Source organism: Hypanus sabinus, chromosome 2 (assembly GCF_030144855.1).
Source record: "Hypanus sabinus isolate sHypSab1 chromosome 2, sHypSab1.hap1, whole genome shotgun sequence".
NCBI classification, from domain to species: domain Eukaryota; kingdom Metazoa; phylum Chordata; class Chondrichthyes; order Myliobatiformes; family Dasyatidae; genus Hypanus; species Hypanus sabinus.
Window position 1 is genome coordinate 16,208,606 of NC_082707.1, and position 17,899 is coordinate 16,226,504.

The 17,899-nt window shown below is 42.6% G+C and overlaps 1 protein-coding gene across 7 annotated transcripts in view; it reads right to left on the bottom strand.

Annotated features, from left to right (window-relative positions):
• LOC132406531 (neprilysin-like) overlaps nt 1-17,899 on the bottom strand; it is a 304,263-nt gene that overhangs the window by 232,572 nt on the left and 53,792 nt on the right. For all 7 annotated transcript variants that reach the window (XM_059992355.1, XM_059992373.1, XM_059992364.1 and 4 more), the window contains one exon: nt 11,997-12,158. In XM_059992355.1, the coding sequence (XP_059848338.1) occupies nt 11,997-12,158 (162 nt within the window). The remainder of the gene's footprint in view (nt 1-11,996; nt 12,159-17,899) is intronic.

The window sequence follows — 17,899 nt, forward strand, 5'->3', positions numbered from 1 at the left end:
TCTGGCATGGTTCCAGAAGACTGAAAAATTGTAGGTGTCACTTTAAGAAGGGAGGGAAGCAGCAGAAAGGAAATTATCAACCAATAACCTGACCTCAGTGGTTGGGAAGATGTTGAAGTTAATTGTTAAGCATGAAGTTATGGAGTATTTGGTGACAGAGGACAAGATTGGACAAATTCAGCATGGTTTTCTTAACAGACAATCTTGCCTGATGAATCTATTGGAATTCTTTGAGGAGATTACAGGTAGGATAGATAAAGCAGATGCAGTTGGTGTTCTATATTTGGACTTTCAGAAGGCGGTTACAGGAACTTTACTGGCATGGTTAGAGCATTAGCTGGTTGGTAGGAGGCAGTGAGTGGAAATAAAAGGATTCTTTTCTGGTTGGCTGCCAGAGACAAGTAGTGTTCCATAGGGTTTGGTGTTGTGACCACTTCTTTTTATGCTGTATATCAATAATTTAGGTGATGGAATAGGTGGCTTTGTTGCCAAGTTTGCAGATGATAGAAAGACTGGAAGAGGGGCTGCTAGTGTTGAGGAAACTTTAAGACTGCAGTAGGATTTGGACACATGAAGAGAATGCTTAAGGAAGTGGCAAATGAAATATAATATATGAAAAAGGTAGAAGAAATAAATGTGTAGACTATTTTCTGAATGTGGAGAATATCCAAAAATCTGAGATGCAAAGAGATTTGGGAGTCCTTGTGCAGAATACCCTAACATTTAACTTGCAGGTTGAATCAGTGGTGAGGAAGGCAAATGCAATGTTTGCATTCATTTCAAGAGGTCTAGAGTATTAGAGCAGGAATGTGATGCTGAGGCTTTATAAGGTACTGGTGAGGCCTCACCTTGAGTATTGTGAACAGCTCTGGGCTCCTTATCAAAGAAAAGAATGTGCTGGCATTGGATAGGGTTCAAAGCAGTTTCACAATAATGATTCCAAGAATGAAAGGATTATCATAACAGGTATGTTTGATGGTTCTGGGCCTGTAGTCATTGGAATTTAGAATGACAAGGGGGATCCTATTGAAACATTTTGAATGTTGAAAGGCCTACACAGAGTAGATGTGGAACAGATGTTTCCCATGGTGGGGGAGTTAGGACAAGAGGGCACAGACTCAGGATAGAGGGGCATCCATTTAAAACAGAGATGCTGAGAAATTTCTTTAGCCAGAGGATGGCAAATTTATGGTATTTGTTACCACAGGCAGCTGTGGAGTTCAGGTTGTGGGGTGTATTTAAGGCAGACATTAAAAGGTTTTTGATTGACCGTGGCATCAAAGTTTATGGAGAGCAGGTTGGGTGGTGGGTCTGGGGAGAGGGGCAAAAGGATCAGCCATGATTTGAATGGTGAATCAGGTTCAATGGGCCAAATGGTCATGTACAATGCCTATAAAAAGTATTCACCACCCCTGCCCCTTGGAAGTTCTCCTGTTTTATTGTTTTACATTATTCAATCACAATGAATTTAATTTGGCTTTTTTTGACACTGATCAATAGAAAAAGGCTGGTGGCATAGTGGCGTCAGCGCTGGAGTTCGGGGCGAGAAGTCCTGAATTGGAATCCGGCCGGCTCCCTTGCATGCCGTCCATCAGTGCTGGGTTGAATATCGAGCTAGCAAATCGACCTCATTTAAAAAAAAACCTGGAGAGGGATGGGCTCCACCAGGTTTCAGATGTCCAAGACATGCCGTACAATGAGCACACCAAAAAAGATCAGTGCAAAGCTTGTCATGACGGCGCCCAACCAGTTGAAGTCGCGCACATCCACAAAAGAAAAAAGACTCTTTCTTGTCAAAGAGAAAACCAATTAATACAAAGTAATCTAAATTAATTACAAACGTAAAACACAAAACAATTGATTGCATAAATATTCATCCCCTTTAATATGCACACCAAATCATCACTGGTGCAGCCAATTAGTTTTAGAAGTCACATAACTAGTTAAATGGAGATCACCGTGTATAGTAAAAATATACCGCATCTGGAAGGACCAATTGCTGGTGAGTCAGTATTCTGGCAAAAAAACTACACCATGAACATAAAGGGACACTTCAAGCAGCTCTGTGAAAAAGTTATTCAAAAGCATAAGTCAGGAGATGGATACAAGGAAATTTCCAAGTCATTGATTATCCCTGGGAGTACGGTTAGGTCATTCATCAAGAAATGTGAAGAATATGGCACATAAAGTATATCACAGCTGTACTTGATCAGGCTGCCCTCAAAAACTGAGTAACTGTGCAATAAAGGGACTAGTGAAGGAGGCTACCAAGAGACCTATGACAGATCTGGAGGAGTTACAAGCTTCAATGGCTGAGATGGGAGAAACTGTGAATACAACAACTGTTGCCCATGTGCTTCACCAGTTGCAGCTTTATAGTAGAGTAGCAAAGAAAAATCCACTTTTTAAAAAAAAACTCACATGAAATCTCAGCTAGAGTTTGCTATAAGGCATGTGGGGGTCTCTGAAGTTAGCTAGAAGAAGGTTCTATGGTCTGATGAAACCAAAATTGGGCTTTTTGGCCATCAGACTGAACACTGCACATCCCTACCATGAAACATGGTGGTGGCTGCATCATGCTGTGGGGATGCTTCACTGCAGCAGGCCCTGGGAGGCTTGTGAAGGTAGAAGGTAAAATGAATACAACAAGATACAGAGAAATCTTGGAGGAAAACCTGATGCAGTCTGCAAAAGAATTGTGACTAGGGATAAGATTTGTTTTCCAGCAAGACAATGACCCCAAGCATAATGTCAAAGCTACACAGGAATGGTTGAAAACAACAAAGTTAATGTCCTAGAGTGGCCAAGTTAGAGTCCAGACCTGAATTCAATTGATGGATCTGTGGCTGGACTTGAAAATCACTCACAATCCCCCTGCAATCTGACAGAGCTTGAGCAGTTTTGTAATGAAGAATGGGGAAAAATTGCAGTGCTCAGATGTGCAAAGCTGATAGAGACCTACCCGCACAGACTCAAGGCTGTAATTGCTGCCAAAGGTGCATTTACTAAATGCTGACGTGAAAGGAGTGAATATTTGTAATTAATTTAGATCACTTTGTAGTGATCTGCTTTCACTCTGACATGAGTCTTTTTTTCTGTTGACCAGTGTCAAAGAAAGCCAAATTAAATCCACTGTGATTCAATGATGTAAAACAATAAAAACATGAAAACTTCCAAGGAGGGAGGGTAGTTAATTGAATGCAAATGACACATTTCACTGTATGTTTCGATACACATGCAACAAGTAAAGTTAATCTATCTTTTCTTGCATTCGAAACTGTCTCTTAACAGTAAATGAGCTAATTAACAGATTACTTTCACCTCTTTCTACCTAGGGAACTTTTTGGGGTGATTATTAAGCCTTTATTACTAACTATGTAGGGTAACCACATCCTCAGGCATGAAACTATTTTAATCAATTCCGACGTACCATCATACACAAGTTTTCATGAAATAAAAACAAACTCCTCAGTTACAACTAATTTGTGCATATTAAAAATTGGGTCAATCACAGGACATGGTAACATTAACAAGGCATTTGTTGCTTGTCTCTAATTGTCCTTGACGTTCAGCAACTTAGTTTTTTCAGAACCAGATACGTTGCTGTTGGTTGAGAGCCACATCTAGACTAGATCAGCCAAAGGTGGCGTCAGTGAATTGGAAGGATATACATAACAATCTAATCGCTTCACAGTCAACACTGTAGCCAACTTTTTATTCAATACCCATTTAATGAATTGAATTACTCTGCACCTCTAGTGGGACCTGAACTCCAGAACTGTGGTTCAGCCTTTGAATTTCCAACCAATAGCCTGCTATTCTACTCTGCTTATATTCTATTACATGCATCTTCTCAATTAATTTCAATTCATTGTGCTTCACTGTGCCAAATGAGACCTTTCAGCAAACTGTACAGGGAAAACACCTGGACAGAGGGTCAATGCAAGAAGGCTTTTTGCACTGAGGTTGGGTGAGCCTCGAAGTAGAGATCACGAGTCAAGGATGAAAGGTGAAACGTTTAAGGGTAACCTGAGGGGGGGGGCTTCTTCATTCATAGTGTGGAACGATCTGCTAAGGGTGCTGATTTCAACATTTAAGAGAAATTTGGATAGGTGCATGGATGGGGGGGGGGGGGTTATGGAGTGCTATGGTCCTGGTGATGGTCAATAGGATTAAGCAGAATATCGGTATGATACACACCAGATGGGCCAAAGGGCCTACTTTTGAGCTGCAGCGCTCAACATCTCTGAAAATCCATGAAAGGAGTGGAGAGATACAGACCCGATGTAGGCAAATGGGATTAGTGTAGATATGCATCATGGTTGGCATGAATGAGCTGTGCCTTATTTCATAAGACAAAAGATACACTCAATGGCCACTTTATTAGGTACCTCCTGTATCTCATAAACTCAGTACATGCTCATGGTCTGCTGACGTAGCCCATGCACTTCAATGTTTGACATGTTCTGCATTCAGAGATGTTCTCCTGCACACCACAGTTGTAAAATGTGGTTATTTGAGTTACTGTCACCTTCCTGGCAGCTTGAACCAGTCCGTCCATTCTCCTCTGACCTCTCTCATTAACAAGGCATTTTCACATACAGAACTTCTTGTTTCTCGCACCATTCTCAAGAGGGAGCAGTGCATGAAGATCTCAGGAGACCAGCATTTTCTGTGATACTCACCCTGCCCCCCCCCCCCCGTCTGAAATCAACAATCATTCCAGTCAAAGTCACCTAAAATCACATTCCTTTCCCCATTCTGATGTTTGGTCTGAACAACAATCGAACCTCTTCACCATGCCTGCATGTTTTTATGCACTGAGTTGCTGCCACACGATTGGCTGATTACAATTTTTCATTAACGAACAGGTGTACAGGTGTAACTAATTAAGTTGCCAGTGAGTCTAGAACAGTACAATGTGTAACTCTCCAATAACAAGAAGAATTTTCTCCGAGATCACACCATATATAGAGTCAATCAGCAAGAAATCAGATTCTGAGGCTCCTGAACAAGCACTCATTTACATTAAATCCTGCACTTGTCCTTTTTTTAATTCTACCATAGAACAGTACAGCTAGGAACAGGCCCTTCAGCCCACAATGCCTGTGCTATGCACAATGGACCATCTCTTGTAATATTGCAAGCTTGTCTCTCTTATTTTGCACAGTCTCTCTTCCCCTTTCAATGTCACTGCCTTGTGTAACTTATATATAATATGCACACATCATTTATTCTCTGTGTGCTGTCTGCACCTGTGTTTCTGTAAGGCTGTTGCAAGGTCTTCATTGTACCTCTACCTAATTGTATGTGACAATACACTGTATTTGATTTGACTTCAGTGTCCTTTTTTGCTCTGTAAATGCTGCTTCAGCACGTGTGTGTGTGTGTGTGTGTGTGTGTGGGTGTGTGTGTGTTTGGGTGTGTGTGTGTGTGGGTGGGGAGACAGATGGCCACTCAAACTTCCTTGGTTACTTCTGTTGATCATAATCCCCTTGTGTCAAACGTCCCTGAGTTTAAGCAGATGCAGTATCGTTGGGGTGCATGGGGTATCGAGGGACAGTTAGTGACTCTGGTGAAAGGGCTTGTTGCGTCCATTCCAGGGCAGCTCACTCACCTTTGGTCCCCAGTGGACACTCAGCTGAGACAGTAGTCACAACCCAGTGCACCGCTTTGACAGGTGGGCGAAGCCACTTCGGTATCCAGTGGCTTCATACTCCAGGTGAGACTGGGACCTTGTATGTGAAGTCAGCTGTGCATATGAGATCTACTGTGAGATCAAATAGCCAGGAAGGCAGTTCTGCAGCAACCCGTGGAAAATGAAGGGCATGACAAGGCACAGAAGATCATCCATTGCAACCAAGGAAGACTCCAGTTTGTGAGCTTGTTCGTACCACTGGTCTGAAGAGTGAACGGACACAATGGAAAACCACCATTGTTTGGCAACTTTGAACAAGTGGTGTACTTCTTTTCTGACCTCTTTTTTTACAAAACTACAAAAGTTTATTCACTCACAAAATGTTCACAATGATCAGGGACTTGCAAGACTATTCACAAATTCAAATTAAAATATGATTACCATCATCTACAAAACACTCAATTCCCTTGCGGGGTTGCACCATTCTTGAAACTCCATCACCGTGCCTGTACTGACTGCATACTCCCTCTCTCCAGAGACATCATTCTGGGCACAGGCATCCTGACTGGCTGCATCACTGCCTGGTGTGGGAACTGTACTTCCCTCAATCGCAGGACTTTACACAGCGTAGTGCGGACAGCCCAGCACAGCTGTAGATGTGAACTTTTCATTATTCAGGATACTTATAAAGTCAGGTGTGTAAAAAGGGCCCGAAGTATCATAGAGGACCCGAGTCACCCCAACCACAAACTGTTCCAGCTGCTACCATCTGGGAAACAGTACCTCAGCATAATAGCCAGGAAAATCAGGCTCCAGGATAGCTCCTTCCACTAGGCCATCAGACTAATTAATTCATGCTGACGCAACTGTATTTCTCTGTTGTATTGACTGTTCTGTTGTACATACTATTTATTATATATTACTATAAATTGCATGTTGCACATTTAGCCGGAGACATAACATAAAGCGTTTCACTCCTCATGCATATGAACGATGTAAAGCAATAAAGTCGGGTCAATTCAATTCATTTCAGAAGCAGGGCAGACAGTTGGCTCGAGCCGAGCCCTCAACCTCCTGCAGCCTGCCCTCTTCACCCCTCGTGCCTTCTCCTCCCAGAACTGGACAAGAATATCACTGTGAATGAGAGGTCCTTTAACCTGAGGGAAGCCCATCAGTTCATGAATTTGACCTTATCTCATGTGCAGAGTAATCTGGCAAAAAATGCATTTTACTTTGCTGAAAGCAAACAACAGCTTCCAAAAGATTGGAATATGACCTGTGTTTATGAGGCCCATTTATTTTATGTGCATTTTTTTTCTTTCTTGCACAATCATGCATTATGATTACAATCTCATTCCCTTACCTAATGGCCTTATTGACTGCAGAGTCAATAGATGGAAAACTATGGTAACAAAACAAATCACATCAGATCATCCAATCATATCGACTCAATCAATTCTCCCTTTCAGACCACATATTCAGTGACGCTGGTCTTTCCCAATCTCCTCCCACCCTATTTCACCTCACTGTGAGAGTCCACCCATTCATATATACTGGATGACCATAGGAGCACAGGTGGATTTGCAGGCTGTAGGCATCTTCTGCCAGGGAACTGTATTCCTGGGGGAATTTCTGACTTGTAAACTGTCCTAGATATGAACAATTCACAGGAGTGGAACCCAGTCATAATTTGTGAATGACCTGTATTATTAACATAGAACATTACCACACAGTACAGGCCCTTCGGCCCACGATGTTGTGCAGACCTCTTAACCTACTCTAAGATCAATCTAACCTTCCCTCCCACATAGCCGTACGTTTTTCAATCAACCATGTACTTACTTAAAAGATTCTTAAATATTCCTAATGCTTCTGCCTCTCCCACCACCCATCAGGGTACCACACACCCACCACTCACTGTGTACAGAACTCACCTCTGACAGCCCCCTACACTTTACCCCAATCACCTTATAAGTATGCCTCTTTGTATTATCTATTTCCCCACGGGAAAAAGTCTCGACTGAATCTCTGCTTCATATTGTCTTGCATGCCTCTATCAAGCTGCTCTTATTCTCCTTCACTCCAAGGAGCTCCATCAACCTATCCTCGTAAGATATGCTGACTAATCTAGGCAGCACCCAGGTCAACTTCCTGTGAACCCTCTCTCAAGCCTCCAGATCCTTCCCATGATGATGCAACCAGAAATGATCACAATACTCCGTGTGGTCTAACCAGGGTTTGAGAGCTGTAACACTACCTCACTGCTTTGCCCTCTAAACGTTCATTCTCAGAGTAAACATATTTACACTGGACTTGTCCCTGATGCCATTAATCTATTTTAGTCTTATAAAGCTCGCTCTCCAATAACAGAAATAACTTTCTCTGGGGCAACACGATCATACCGAGTCAAACAGAGTGGAAACAGGTCCTGAAAGTGATCATTAAGCACAGTTTGTGGCAATTAATTCCACAGATACACCACACCCTGGCTAAAGAAATTCCTCCTACATAGACCTCATTCCATTCTGAGGCTGTGCTCTCTGGTCCAAGACACCCCAACTAAAAGAAGCATCTTCTCCTCATCCACTATCTAAGCCTTTCAATATTCAGTATGTTTCATGGAGTTTCTCCCCCCCCCATTCTAAACACCAGCAAATGTGTTCATACTATACGTGTCCCTTTATACAAGAACATACACTCAGAGGCATCTTTATTATGTACCTCTTGTAACTAGTAGAATGGCCACTAAGTGTTTGTTTGTGGCATTCTCTTGCTGTAGCCCTTCCACTTCATGGTTCGACATATGTTGTGCATTCAGAGATGTTTTTCTGTACACTACTGTTGTAATGTCAGCTCAAACCAGTCGGCCATTCTCCTCTAAACTCTCTCATTAATAAGTCATTTTTGTCCACAGAACTGCTCCTCACTGGATTTGTTTTGGTTTTATTCACCCTTCTCTATAAACTCTTGAAACTGTTGTCTGTGAATATTCCAGGATCGGAGATGCTTCAGCCTTCCCATCTAACACCAACCAGCATTCCACAGTCAAAGTCACTTAGGTCACATTTTGTCTCCATTCTGATGTTTGGTCTGAACAACAAGTGAACCTCTTGACCATGTCAGCATGCTTTTATGCAATTCATTTGCTGCCACATGATTGGTTGATTAGATATTTGTTCTAACAATCAGGTCTACAGGTGTACCTAATAAAGTGGCCACTGAGTGTGGAACAGTACAGTACAGGAACAGGCCCTACAGCCCATGAATTTGTTCCAAACTAATTAATCTAGTAATTAAAGGCCTAACAAAACTAATCCCTTCTGCCTGCACAATGTCTATACTCCTCCATTCCCTGCACAACATGTGCCTATCTAAGATCCTCAAGCACCACTGTCACATTTCCCCCTACCACTATGCCTGGCAACACATTTCAAGCATCAACCATGCTCTGCGTTAAAAAATCAACTTACCCGGCAACATAGCCTTTGAACTTACCCCCTCTCACCTTAAACACAGGCCCTCTAATATTAGAAATTTCAACTCTGGGGAAAAAGCTACCAGCTGTCTACTTTGCCTATGCCCCTCAACATCTAACAAACATCTGCCAGGTCTCCCCTCAGCCACTGATGCTCCAAGAAAACAACCCATGCCCTCTAATCCAGGCAGTATTCTGGTGACTCTCTTCAGCACCCTCTCCAAAGCCTCATTTTTCATGTAATGGGGTAACCAGGAATGAATGCTATTCCAAATGGAAGAAGGTTGTGGCTTTGGAGTGGGTTTAGAAGAGGTTTGCCGTGATGCTGCCAAGATTATTTATTTTGTTTATATATTTATTTATAGAAACAGCATTTGAACAAACCCTTCCAGCCCTACGAGCCACACTGCTCAGCAATCCACTTATTTAACCCTAGCCTAACCACAGGATGATTTACAATGACCAATTAACCAACTAACTTACATTTTTTGGAATGTGGGAGGAAACCAGAGGGATCTTAAGTGGTGATGGGAAGGATGTTCTTATAGACAGCGTCAGGACTGAACTCTGAATACTGGTGCCCCAGTGCTATGCTGGTGGAGAGCAATTGAATAACTCTGTCCACATTTCCATCAATTCCATCAACTCTGCCAAGATTCAATGACTCAGTTACACATTAGGAACAATTTCTAGCAACCAGTTAATCCACCAACCCGCATGCCCTTGGGATGTTGGAGAAAATTTGTGCGCCTGGAGGAATTTGATGTGATTATTGGGGAAAATGAGCAGACTGCACACTAAGAGCACCACAGGTTGGAATTTAACTCAGGTCTTTGGAGTGGCAGGCCCGTGGCTCTATCTGCTGTACCACCGTGATGTGACCAGATGCTTTGTTTCCTTGAGAGTGGACTCAAGATGGGAATGTTAGAAGCTGAGCAAAGACACTGAACCCTTCAGGCTTTTCCTGCAGATCTGTGAGACAAAGACTGACTTGAAACCTACAGTATTGTGTAAACACATACACACACACACACACACACACAAACACACCCCCCACCCCCCCAAGATCTTTGCACAGTACTGTATTTGTCAACACGGAGTGACGTGGAGTGGAGATCAAGTTTATAAATCTGACGGGAGCAAAGGATGTTGAAAATGGCGAGGGAGGTGTGTGGAACAGGTGGCAGAGAAGGAGTTCTCTGGCTGGGTTGGTGGGTTGGGGGGGGGGGGGCGCATTAGTGCAGATATAGACACACCCAGCCCTGAGACACGAGGCAAGGTCACTTGATTCTAAACAATTAGTTTACTGATCATTGCAGAATATCTCTCTAGTGCTTCTCTCTCCCGGATTCCCTTCTCCCTGCCCCCTTCCCACTCTCAGTCCACAACAGAGACCCATATCGGAATCAGGTTTATCATCACTCATGTAAGTCATGATTTTTTTGTGGCAGCAGTACAGTGCAATACCTACCTAAAATTATTACAAAACTGTGCAAAACGCTTAGGAGCCCTAGCTATGCATGTCCTGTGGGGTGAGAGATCATTGGTTATTGGGTTGTTATTGCTTGTATGGCTTCACTGCTCATGACAAGTCTCATCTCATCTGACAGGGGATATTAGGGGACTCACAGTTAAAATGGGTTGCACCATAGCATAGCAGTTAGCATAACTCTATTACGGTGCTGATGACCTGGGTACAATCTGTACATTGTTGGCATGACTGCATGGGTTTCCTCTGGGTGCTCTGGTTTCCTCCCACATTCCAAAGACATGGGAGTCAGTAGGTTAATTTGCCACATGAGTGTAATTGGCTGGTGCGGGCTCATTGGGCTGGACGGGCCTGTTACGGTGCTCTACCTCAAAATAAAAAGAAGAAAATTAGATTTAATTAAAAAAAGGAACTCCAACTGCTCTACGATAGCATTCTTTGAACCTAGCCTCAGGAAATTCCAGTATAGACTAACATCACATGCTTTCCAAAGATAAAATTATAAAGTTAGGGGCAACTCACAACTGGTTCAAAGTTCATCATAGAGAATGCATTCCATCTAACAAAGTTTATCTCACATGGTATGGAATCCAATGCACATGGATAGTGTCTAACAAAACATAATTTACATTGGACAGAGAACATACTGCAGATGCTAATGTAATCTCCTTAGAGGAACTAGCCAAGAATTGCAAAATGGTCCAGAAGATGTTCATGGGAAGGATCACGGGAATGAAAGAGTTAAAATACAAAGAAAGTTTGACAGCTCAGGGCCAGTACTCACTGGAGTATAAAAAATGAAGAGGTATCTCATTGAAACCTATCAAATATTGAAAGGCCTAGATTGACTGGAGGTCGAGAGGATGTTTTCTACAGTGGGAGAGCCCCAGACCAGGGAGCACAGCATCAGATTAGAAGGCCGTCCTTTAGACCAGAGATAAGGAGGAGTTTCTTTAGCCAAAGAGTGGCGAATCTGTGGAATTTAATAACACAGACAGCTGTGGAGCCCAAGTCATTGTGTATGTTTAAAGCAGAGGTTGATAATGGTCTTGATTAGTAAGGGCACCGAAAGTTACAGAGAGAAGGCAGGAAAATGGGATAGATGGGGATGATAAAGCAGACATGACAGAATGAGAGCAAACATGATGGACAAATGGCCTAATTCTACTCCTATTTGTTACAATTTTATGCTCTTTAATCAAGAGAAATATTTTTCAGAAACATAGATTTAGTTGGAACAGGAAAAACCCTTCATTCCTGTTTCAATAAAGTCAAGTTCAAAGCCTTCGATGGAACAATAACAATCAAGACAATAGAAGCATTCTTCACAAAATGAGTTGAAAGGACGTTTTTTGCTGGCTTAAAGCCACTACAGTAATTATTAGCTCACTGACCTTTCAGAACGACGACCAGGTCATCCCTTAGTATGTCAAAGGTACTGTATTGAGAGCTTCTATCAGGGATAACGTGCTTCTTCAGCCATCCGCCACAGGCGTACTGGTAAAAGTTTTCACAAGGATTCACTGTTGTGTCTAACTTCTCAATCAGCTGGCCCGCTACAGAGATAGATAATAAATGTTAAAAGCAAAGCCGAATTTCCCACAGGTTTTGAAGGACATAAGTCTGAAAGAAATTTTGGTATGTCACTAAAGACTCTAGCATATTTCTACAGAAGTGCTTGGAGAGCATTCTGACAGGTTGCACACCATCTGCTATGGAGGTCCGAACTCACAGGCTTGAAAGAATCTGCAGAGGTTTCCAGAGTTTACTGAGAGTTAGTAACTTTAAATTCCTTGATATCAGAAGGTCTGCCCTGGGACCAGCACCTAAGTGCCATTACAAAGAAGACACAATAGCACCTCGACTTTCTTATAAGCTTGAATAGGTTCAGTATGTCATCTAAAACTTTGACACGTTTTTGCAGACGTACAGAGGAGAGCATTCTGACACTGAACCAGTGTGAGCGACCTTAACTCTGAACTGATTTCACAACCACCTTCAAGGACTCTTCAACTCAAGTTCTCGGTTCTCCGTGTCAGAGGAGTAGAGGTGAGTGTAGTTGCTATTGCAATGGAGAAGGTGCTTGGGAAGCTGAAAGTCTGGACCAGATGGATGGGGTTCTGAAAGAGGTGACTGAAAGAGGTGACTGAGGAAATTGTGGAGGCATGAGTGATGATTTTTCAAGATTCACCAGTTTCTGGAATAGTTCCAGAGGACTCAAAAATTGTAAATGTCACTGCACCCTTTAAAGCTTTGGAAGCTACAACGGTGCTAGAGAGTGGCTTCTCAGAGCTCATCTGCAGAAATAGCTTAATTTCTAACATCTATGTCTCCTTTTCTCTTTTTCAAGGTGGATGGTGTTCCATCAAAGCCCCTGACCTACAGCTGCACTCAAACTTCAATTCTTTACGGCGATGGTTCCCTCTTCTGGGGCTCACCGACTGGCCTTTTTCAGTATTGTGAGGACTTGGGTGAGAAGAGGAGCACGCCCTAGAGGTTCAGAGGCTCTGAGTCCCTGAGGATGAGCTGATGCTATGCTGGTGTTGCCGTTGAAAGCACTGCAGGAGAAAATGGAATCTCTCTCTCTCGTTCTCTCTCTCTCTCTCTCTCTCTCTCTCTCTCTCTCTCTCTCTCTCTCTCCCACTCTCTCATGACCAAAGGACACAGCCTTAGAATAGAGGGACTTCCTTTTAGAATAGCGGAAGTTCTTTAACCAGAGAGTGGTGAATTTGTGGAATTCTTTGCCACAGGCAGCCATGTATGACAATTTTTATGTATATTTCAGCAGAGTATGATAGATTCTTGATTGGTCAAAGGATTAAGGGATATGGAGAGAAGTCAGGAGATTGGGGCTGAAAGGAATATTGGAACAGCCATGACGAAATGGCAGAGCAGACACGATGGGCCAAATAGCCTGATTCTACTACTATATCTTATGGTCTTATCTAAGAACAGATGTGCTGGCATTGGAGAGGTCCTGGAGGACATTCATGAAATGATCCTGGAAAGGTTTAACATATGACAAGAATTTGATGTTTCTGGGCTTGTTCTTGCTGGAGTTTTTAAGACTAAGGAGGGATCTCATGAAAGCTATCGAATATTAAAATTCCTCGAAAAAGTGGATGCGGAGAGGATATTTCCTCCAGCTGGGGAGTCTAGGACCAGACCATACAGATTCAGAAAACAAAAACAACCCTTTAGATCAGAGATGAGGAGAAATTTCCTTGGCCAGAGGGTGCTGAATCAGTGGAATCCATTGCAACAGATGGCTTGAATGCCAAGTGATGTTTGAGTATATTTAAAGCAGGGTTTGACAGGTTCTTAATTTGTTGTTTACGAAGAGAAGGCAGAAGAATGGGGTTGAAGGGATAATAAATCAGCACGATGGAATGGTGGAGCAGACTCAATGGACCAAATGGCCTATTCCTGCTCCTATGTCTTCTGCTCTTATTATTTATTTATTATTTGTCTGTTTGTTTGTACTTGCCGAGTTTGTTCTCTTTTGCACATTGACTGTCAGTCCTTGTGTGTAGCTTTTCATGGATTCTATTGTATTCCTTTGTCTTACTGTGAATGCCAGCAAGAAAATGAATCTCAGGGTAGCAGATGATGACAAATACAGACTTTGATAATGAATTTACTTTGTACTTTATACTTTAGACTCAGCCTACTTCATCATAGGCACAGTCTTGCCCATTACAAAGGACATCTTCCAAAAGGGATCCTTCAAGAAAGTGTCATCCAGCAAGAAAGAACTTCACCACCCAGCACATGCCCTCTTCTCATTACTACCATCACTGGAGCCCGAAGCCATGCAATCAACATTCTAGGAACAGGTTCCTCCCCTCCACCTCAGGCTTCTGAATGTTCCTTGAACCCACAAACACTAATTTCCTCTCTTTGCACTATTTACTTTGATAAAATCATTTCATATAATACTTTTTTTTAAGTTATAGCACATCTTATTTATTTCACTGTACTCCTGCTGCAAAACAAAACACCATTCACAACATATGTCCAGGATAATAAACTTGATTTTGATACTGAACAGGTCAGGTGGCATCTGTCAAAAGAAAAGCGGACATGTTTCAGACTGAAGGGTGAAGAACCTCTGATGGGAAACATTAACACTTGACATCGCATTGTTTGCTGAGCTTGGCAATTAGCTTGCCTTCTATCATATCAAGGTGACATCCTCAGTGCGTACTTGTCGGTGTTTCTCTCTGGGAGTGCTCACGTTTATATAGCTTCCCATTCTCTTGCCTTGCTTCTATCCCTTCAGTTGACCTTTGAATTCTATTGGCTCGCATTTCATTGGCTTTGAAATGTTAACTCTGTTTCTCTCCCTGCAGGTGCTTCCTGATCTGCTCAATGCTTCTGGCATTTTCTGTTTATATCTCACATTTTCAGCACATGCTGTTTTTTTTAAATGATTGCCAATTATGAAAGTGACTCACTTTTTCATTGTAAACACAAGGGATTCTGTGGATGCTGCAAATCCAGAACAATCCACACAAGATATTGGAGGAACTCAGCAGGTCAGACAGCTTCTATGGAAATGAATAAACAGTTGACGTTTCGGGCCGAGACCCTTCCTCAGGACTGAAAAGGAAAGGGGAAGACACCAGAATAAAAAACGTGGGGAGTCGTGAAAGGAGGACTAGCTAGAAGCTAATTGGTGCAGTTGGGTGGGTGGGAAAGGTAAAGGGCTGGTGATGAAGGAATCTGCTAGAAGAGGAGAGTGGACCACTGGAGAAAGGGAAATAAAAGGGATTCCAAGGGCAAGTGATAGACAGCTCAGGAAAAGATATAGGAGTCCAGAGTGAGGGATTGAAGAAGAGGGAAAGTGGAGTGAATTTTTTTACCGGAAGGAGAAATTGATGTACATTCCACTAGGTTGGAGGCTACCTAGATGGACTATGAAGTGTTGCTCCTCCACTCTGAGAGTGGCCTCATCATGGCAAAAGAGGAGGCATCCTGCCCTCACTTGATGCTTTTTGCCATTTCTCAAGCTGATTGGATAGGTGAACTCCAGACCCGGTGTAGTAGTAGTTTGAAGGCAGTTTTATTGTTCACCAAAACACTACAGTATATAGGATTGAGTAAAAAGACAGTATTCTCGACATTCTCGTGAAAGGCAGTTTCACTGGGTGTCAGCAATGTAAAGGAGACAATGTGGAGGGGTTTTTCCTCACCTGTAGTGTAATCGGCAGACAGAACTCAATACAGATTTCTGCTTATTCGCTCTAAACCTCTGGGCAGTTCGAATGCATTTTTGAAAAGGTATTGCACAACCCCTTCAGATATACGTCATCAGAGTTTATTTGTGACACAACAGCAAAGGATGGCAGGTGCTGGAAGACTAAAATAGAAGCAGGCAGAAAGCACATACATTCAGCGGCCAATTTATTAGGCACACATATGTGTACACCTGCTTGTTTATGCAATATCTAATCAGCCAATCATTGCATAAAAGCAAGTCAATGCATAGAAGCATGTAGACATGGTGACATTCAGTTGTTGTTCAGACAAAACATCAGAATGGGGAAGAAACATGACAGTCTCCGGAGTTTGCAGAGAATGGTGCTAGAAACAAAAACAGTCAGCAGCATTTCTGTGGGTGAAAATCTCTCGTTAATGGAAGAAGTGAGCGGAAAATAGCCAGACAGGTTTGTGCTAACAAGGAGGCAACAGTAACTCAAATAAGCACACGCCTCTACAGTGATGGGCAAAAGAGAATCTCTGAACACACATGTTGAACCTTGAAGGGCTACAGTAGCAGAAAACCACGAATATTCACTCAGTTTCAACTCTATTAGGAAGAGGAGGTACATGATAAGGAGTTCACTATGTGAACCTCCCGGCCACTCTGTCGTTGAATATAACATCGGGCCATCCTCTATCTCAATTCCCACTCTCTGCCTTTTCTCCAGCTGTATGCTATAGAGGTCAGAAATACTGGAGGTTGGATCTTACAGTCCACTCCTGGACTCACCACTGAGTCCACAGTGATACCTAATTCCGCAGACGAAGGGCTGTTTACTTATTGTAGTCAGTCCCTGAGCCAACCAGAGTGGGCACAGTTACAATCATCAGCTTACAGCCATGAGCTTCTTGAACCAACCCACCACAGCAACAGAACATTATGGACCTCCTCCTCAAAGTTCAAAGTAAGCTTATTATCAAGGTACATTTATGTCACCATACGCTACCCTGAGATTCACTTTCTTGTGGGCATTCACGGTAGGTATAAAGAAATACATTAGAATCAATGGCAAAATCTGCACACAACTAAGATGGGCAAACAGCCAATGTGCAAAAGAAGACAAGCTGTGCAAATACAGAAAGGAAAAACATAATAATAATAATAATAATAATAATAATAATAATAATAATAATAATAATAATAATAAATAATACTGAGAACTTAAGTTGAAGAGTTCTTGAGTGTAGGTCCATAGGATGTGGAATCAGTTCAGTATTGAGGTAAATGAAGTTACTCTGGCTTAGGAGCCTGATGATTGAATGGCAATAACTGTTCCTAAACTTAGTGGTGTGAGTCCTGAGGCGTCTATACCTCCTCCTCAATGGCAGCCGTGAGCAGAGAGCATGGTCTGGTGATGGACACAAAATGCTGGAGGAACTCAGCAGGATCTGTGGAAAAGTGTACAATCGACGTTTCAGGCCAAGACCTTTCAGCAGGACCTGCTGTCGTGACGAAGGGTTTCAGCCCGAAACATCGACTGTACCCTTTTCCAAGGATGCTGCCTGGCCTGATGAGTTCCTTCAGCATTTTGTGAGTGTTGCTTGGATTTCCAGAACCTACTGATTTTCTCTTGTCTGCGTCTGGTGATGGATGATGCTTTCCTGTGTCTTTGCTCATTATAGTTGTGCTCGATGGTTCGAAGGGATTTGCCTGTGATAAACTGGGTTATATCCACTACTCAAAAAAGACCATTCAAGGTCTTTTGCACCGACAAGGGCCAGTCACTGGTTGGCTTTGCTAAGCATTATTTGCTCTTCACTGTCTCAGATAACATACACATAATTTACGTACTTGTGCGCTTTGTGCCTGGGATCCTGCTACAAGTGTGAATTACATTCTACCTGTGTCTCACAGCACTTGTGCCCATGGCAATAAATTTGGGGTGGCACAGTCGTGTAGTAGTTAGTACAACGTTTACATACCAGTAACCCAGGTTCAATTCCCGCCGCTGACTTTCAGGAATTTCTATGTTCTCCCCATGATCACGTGGATTTCCTCTGGGTGCTCTGGTTTCCTCCCACGGTCCAACGA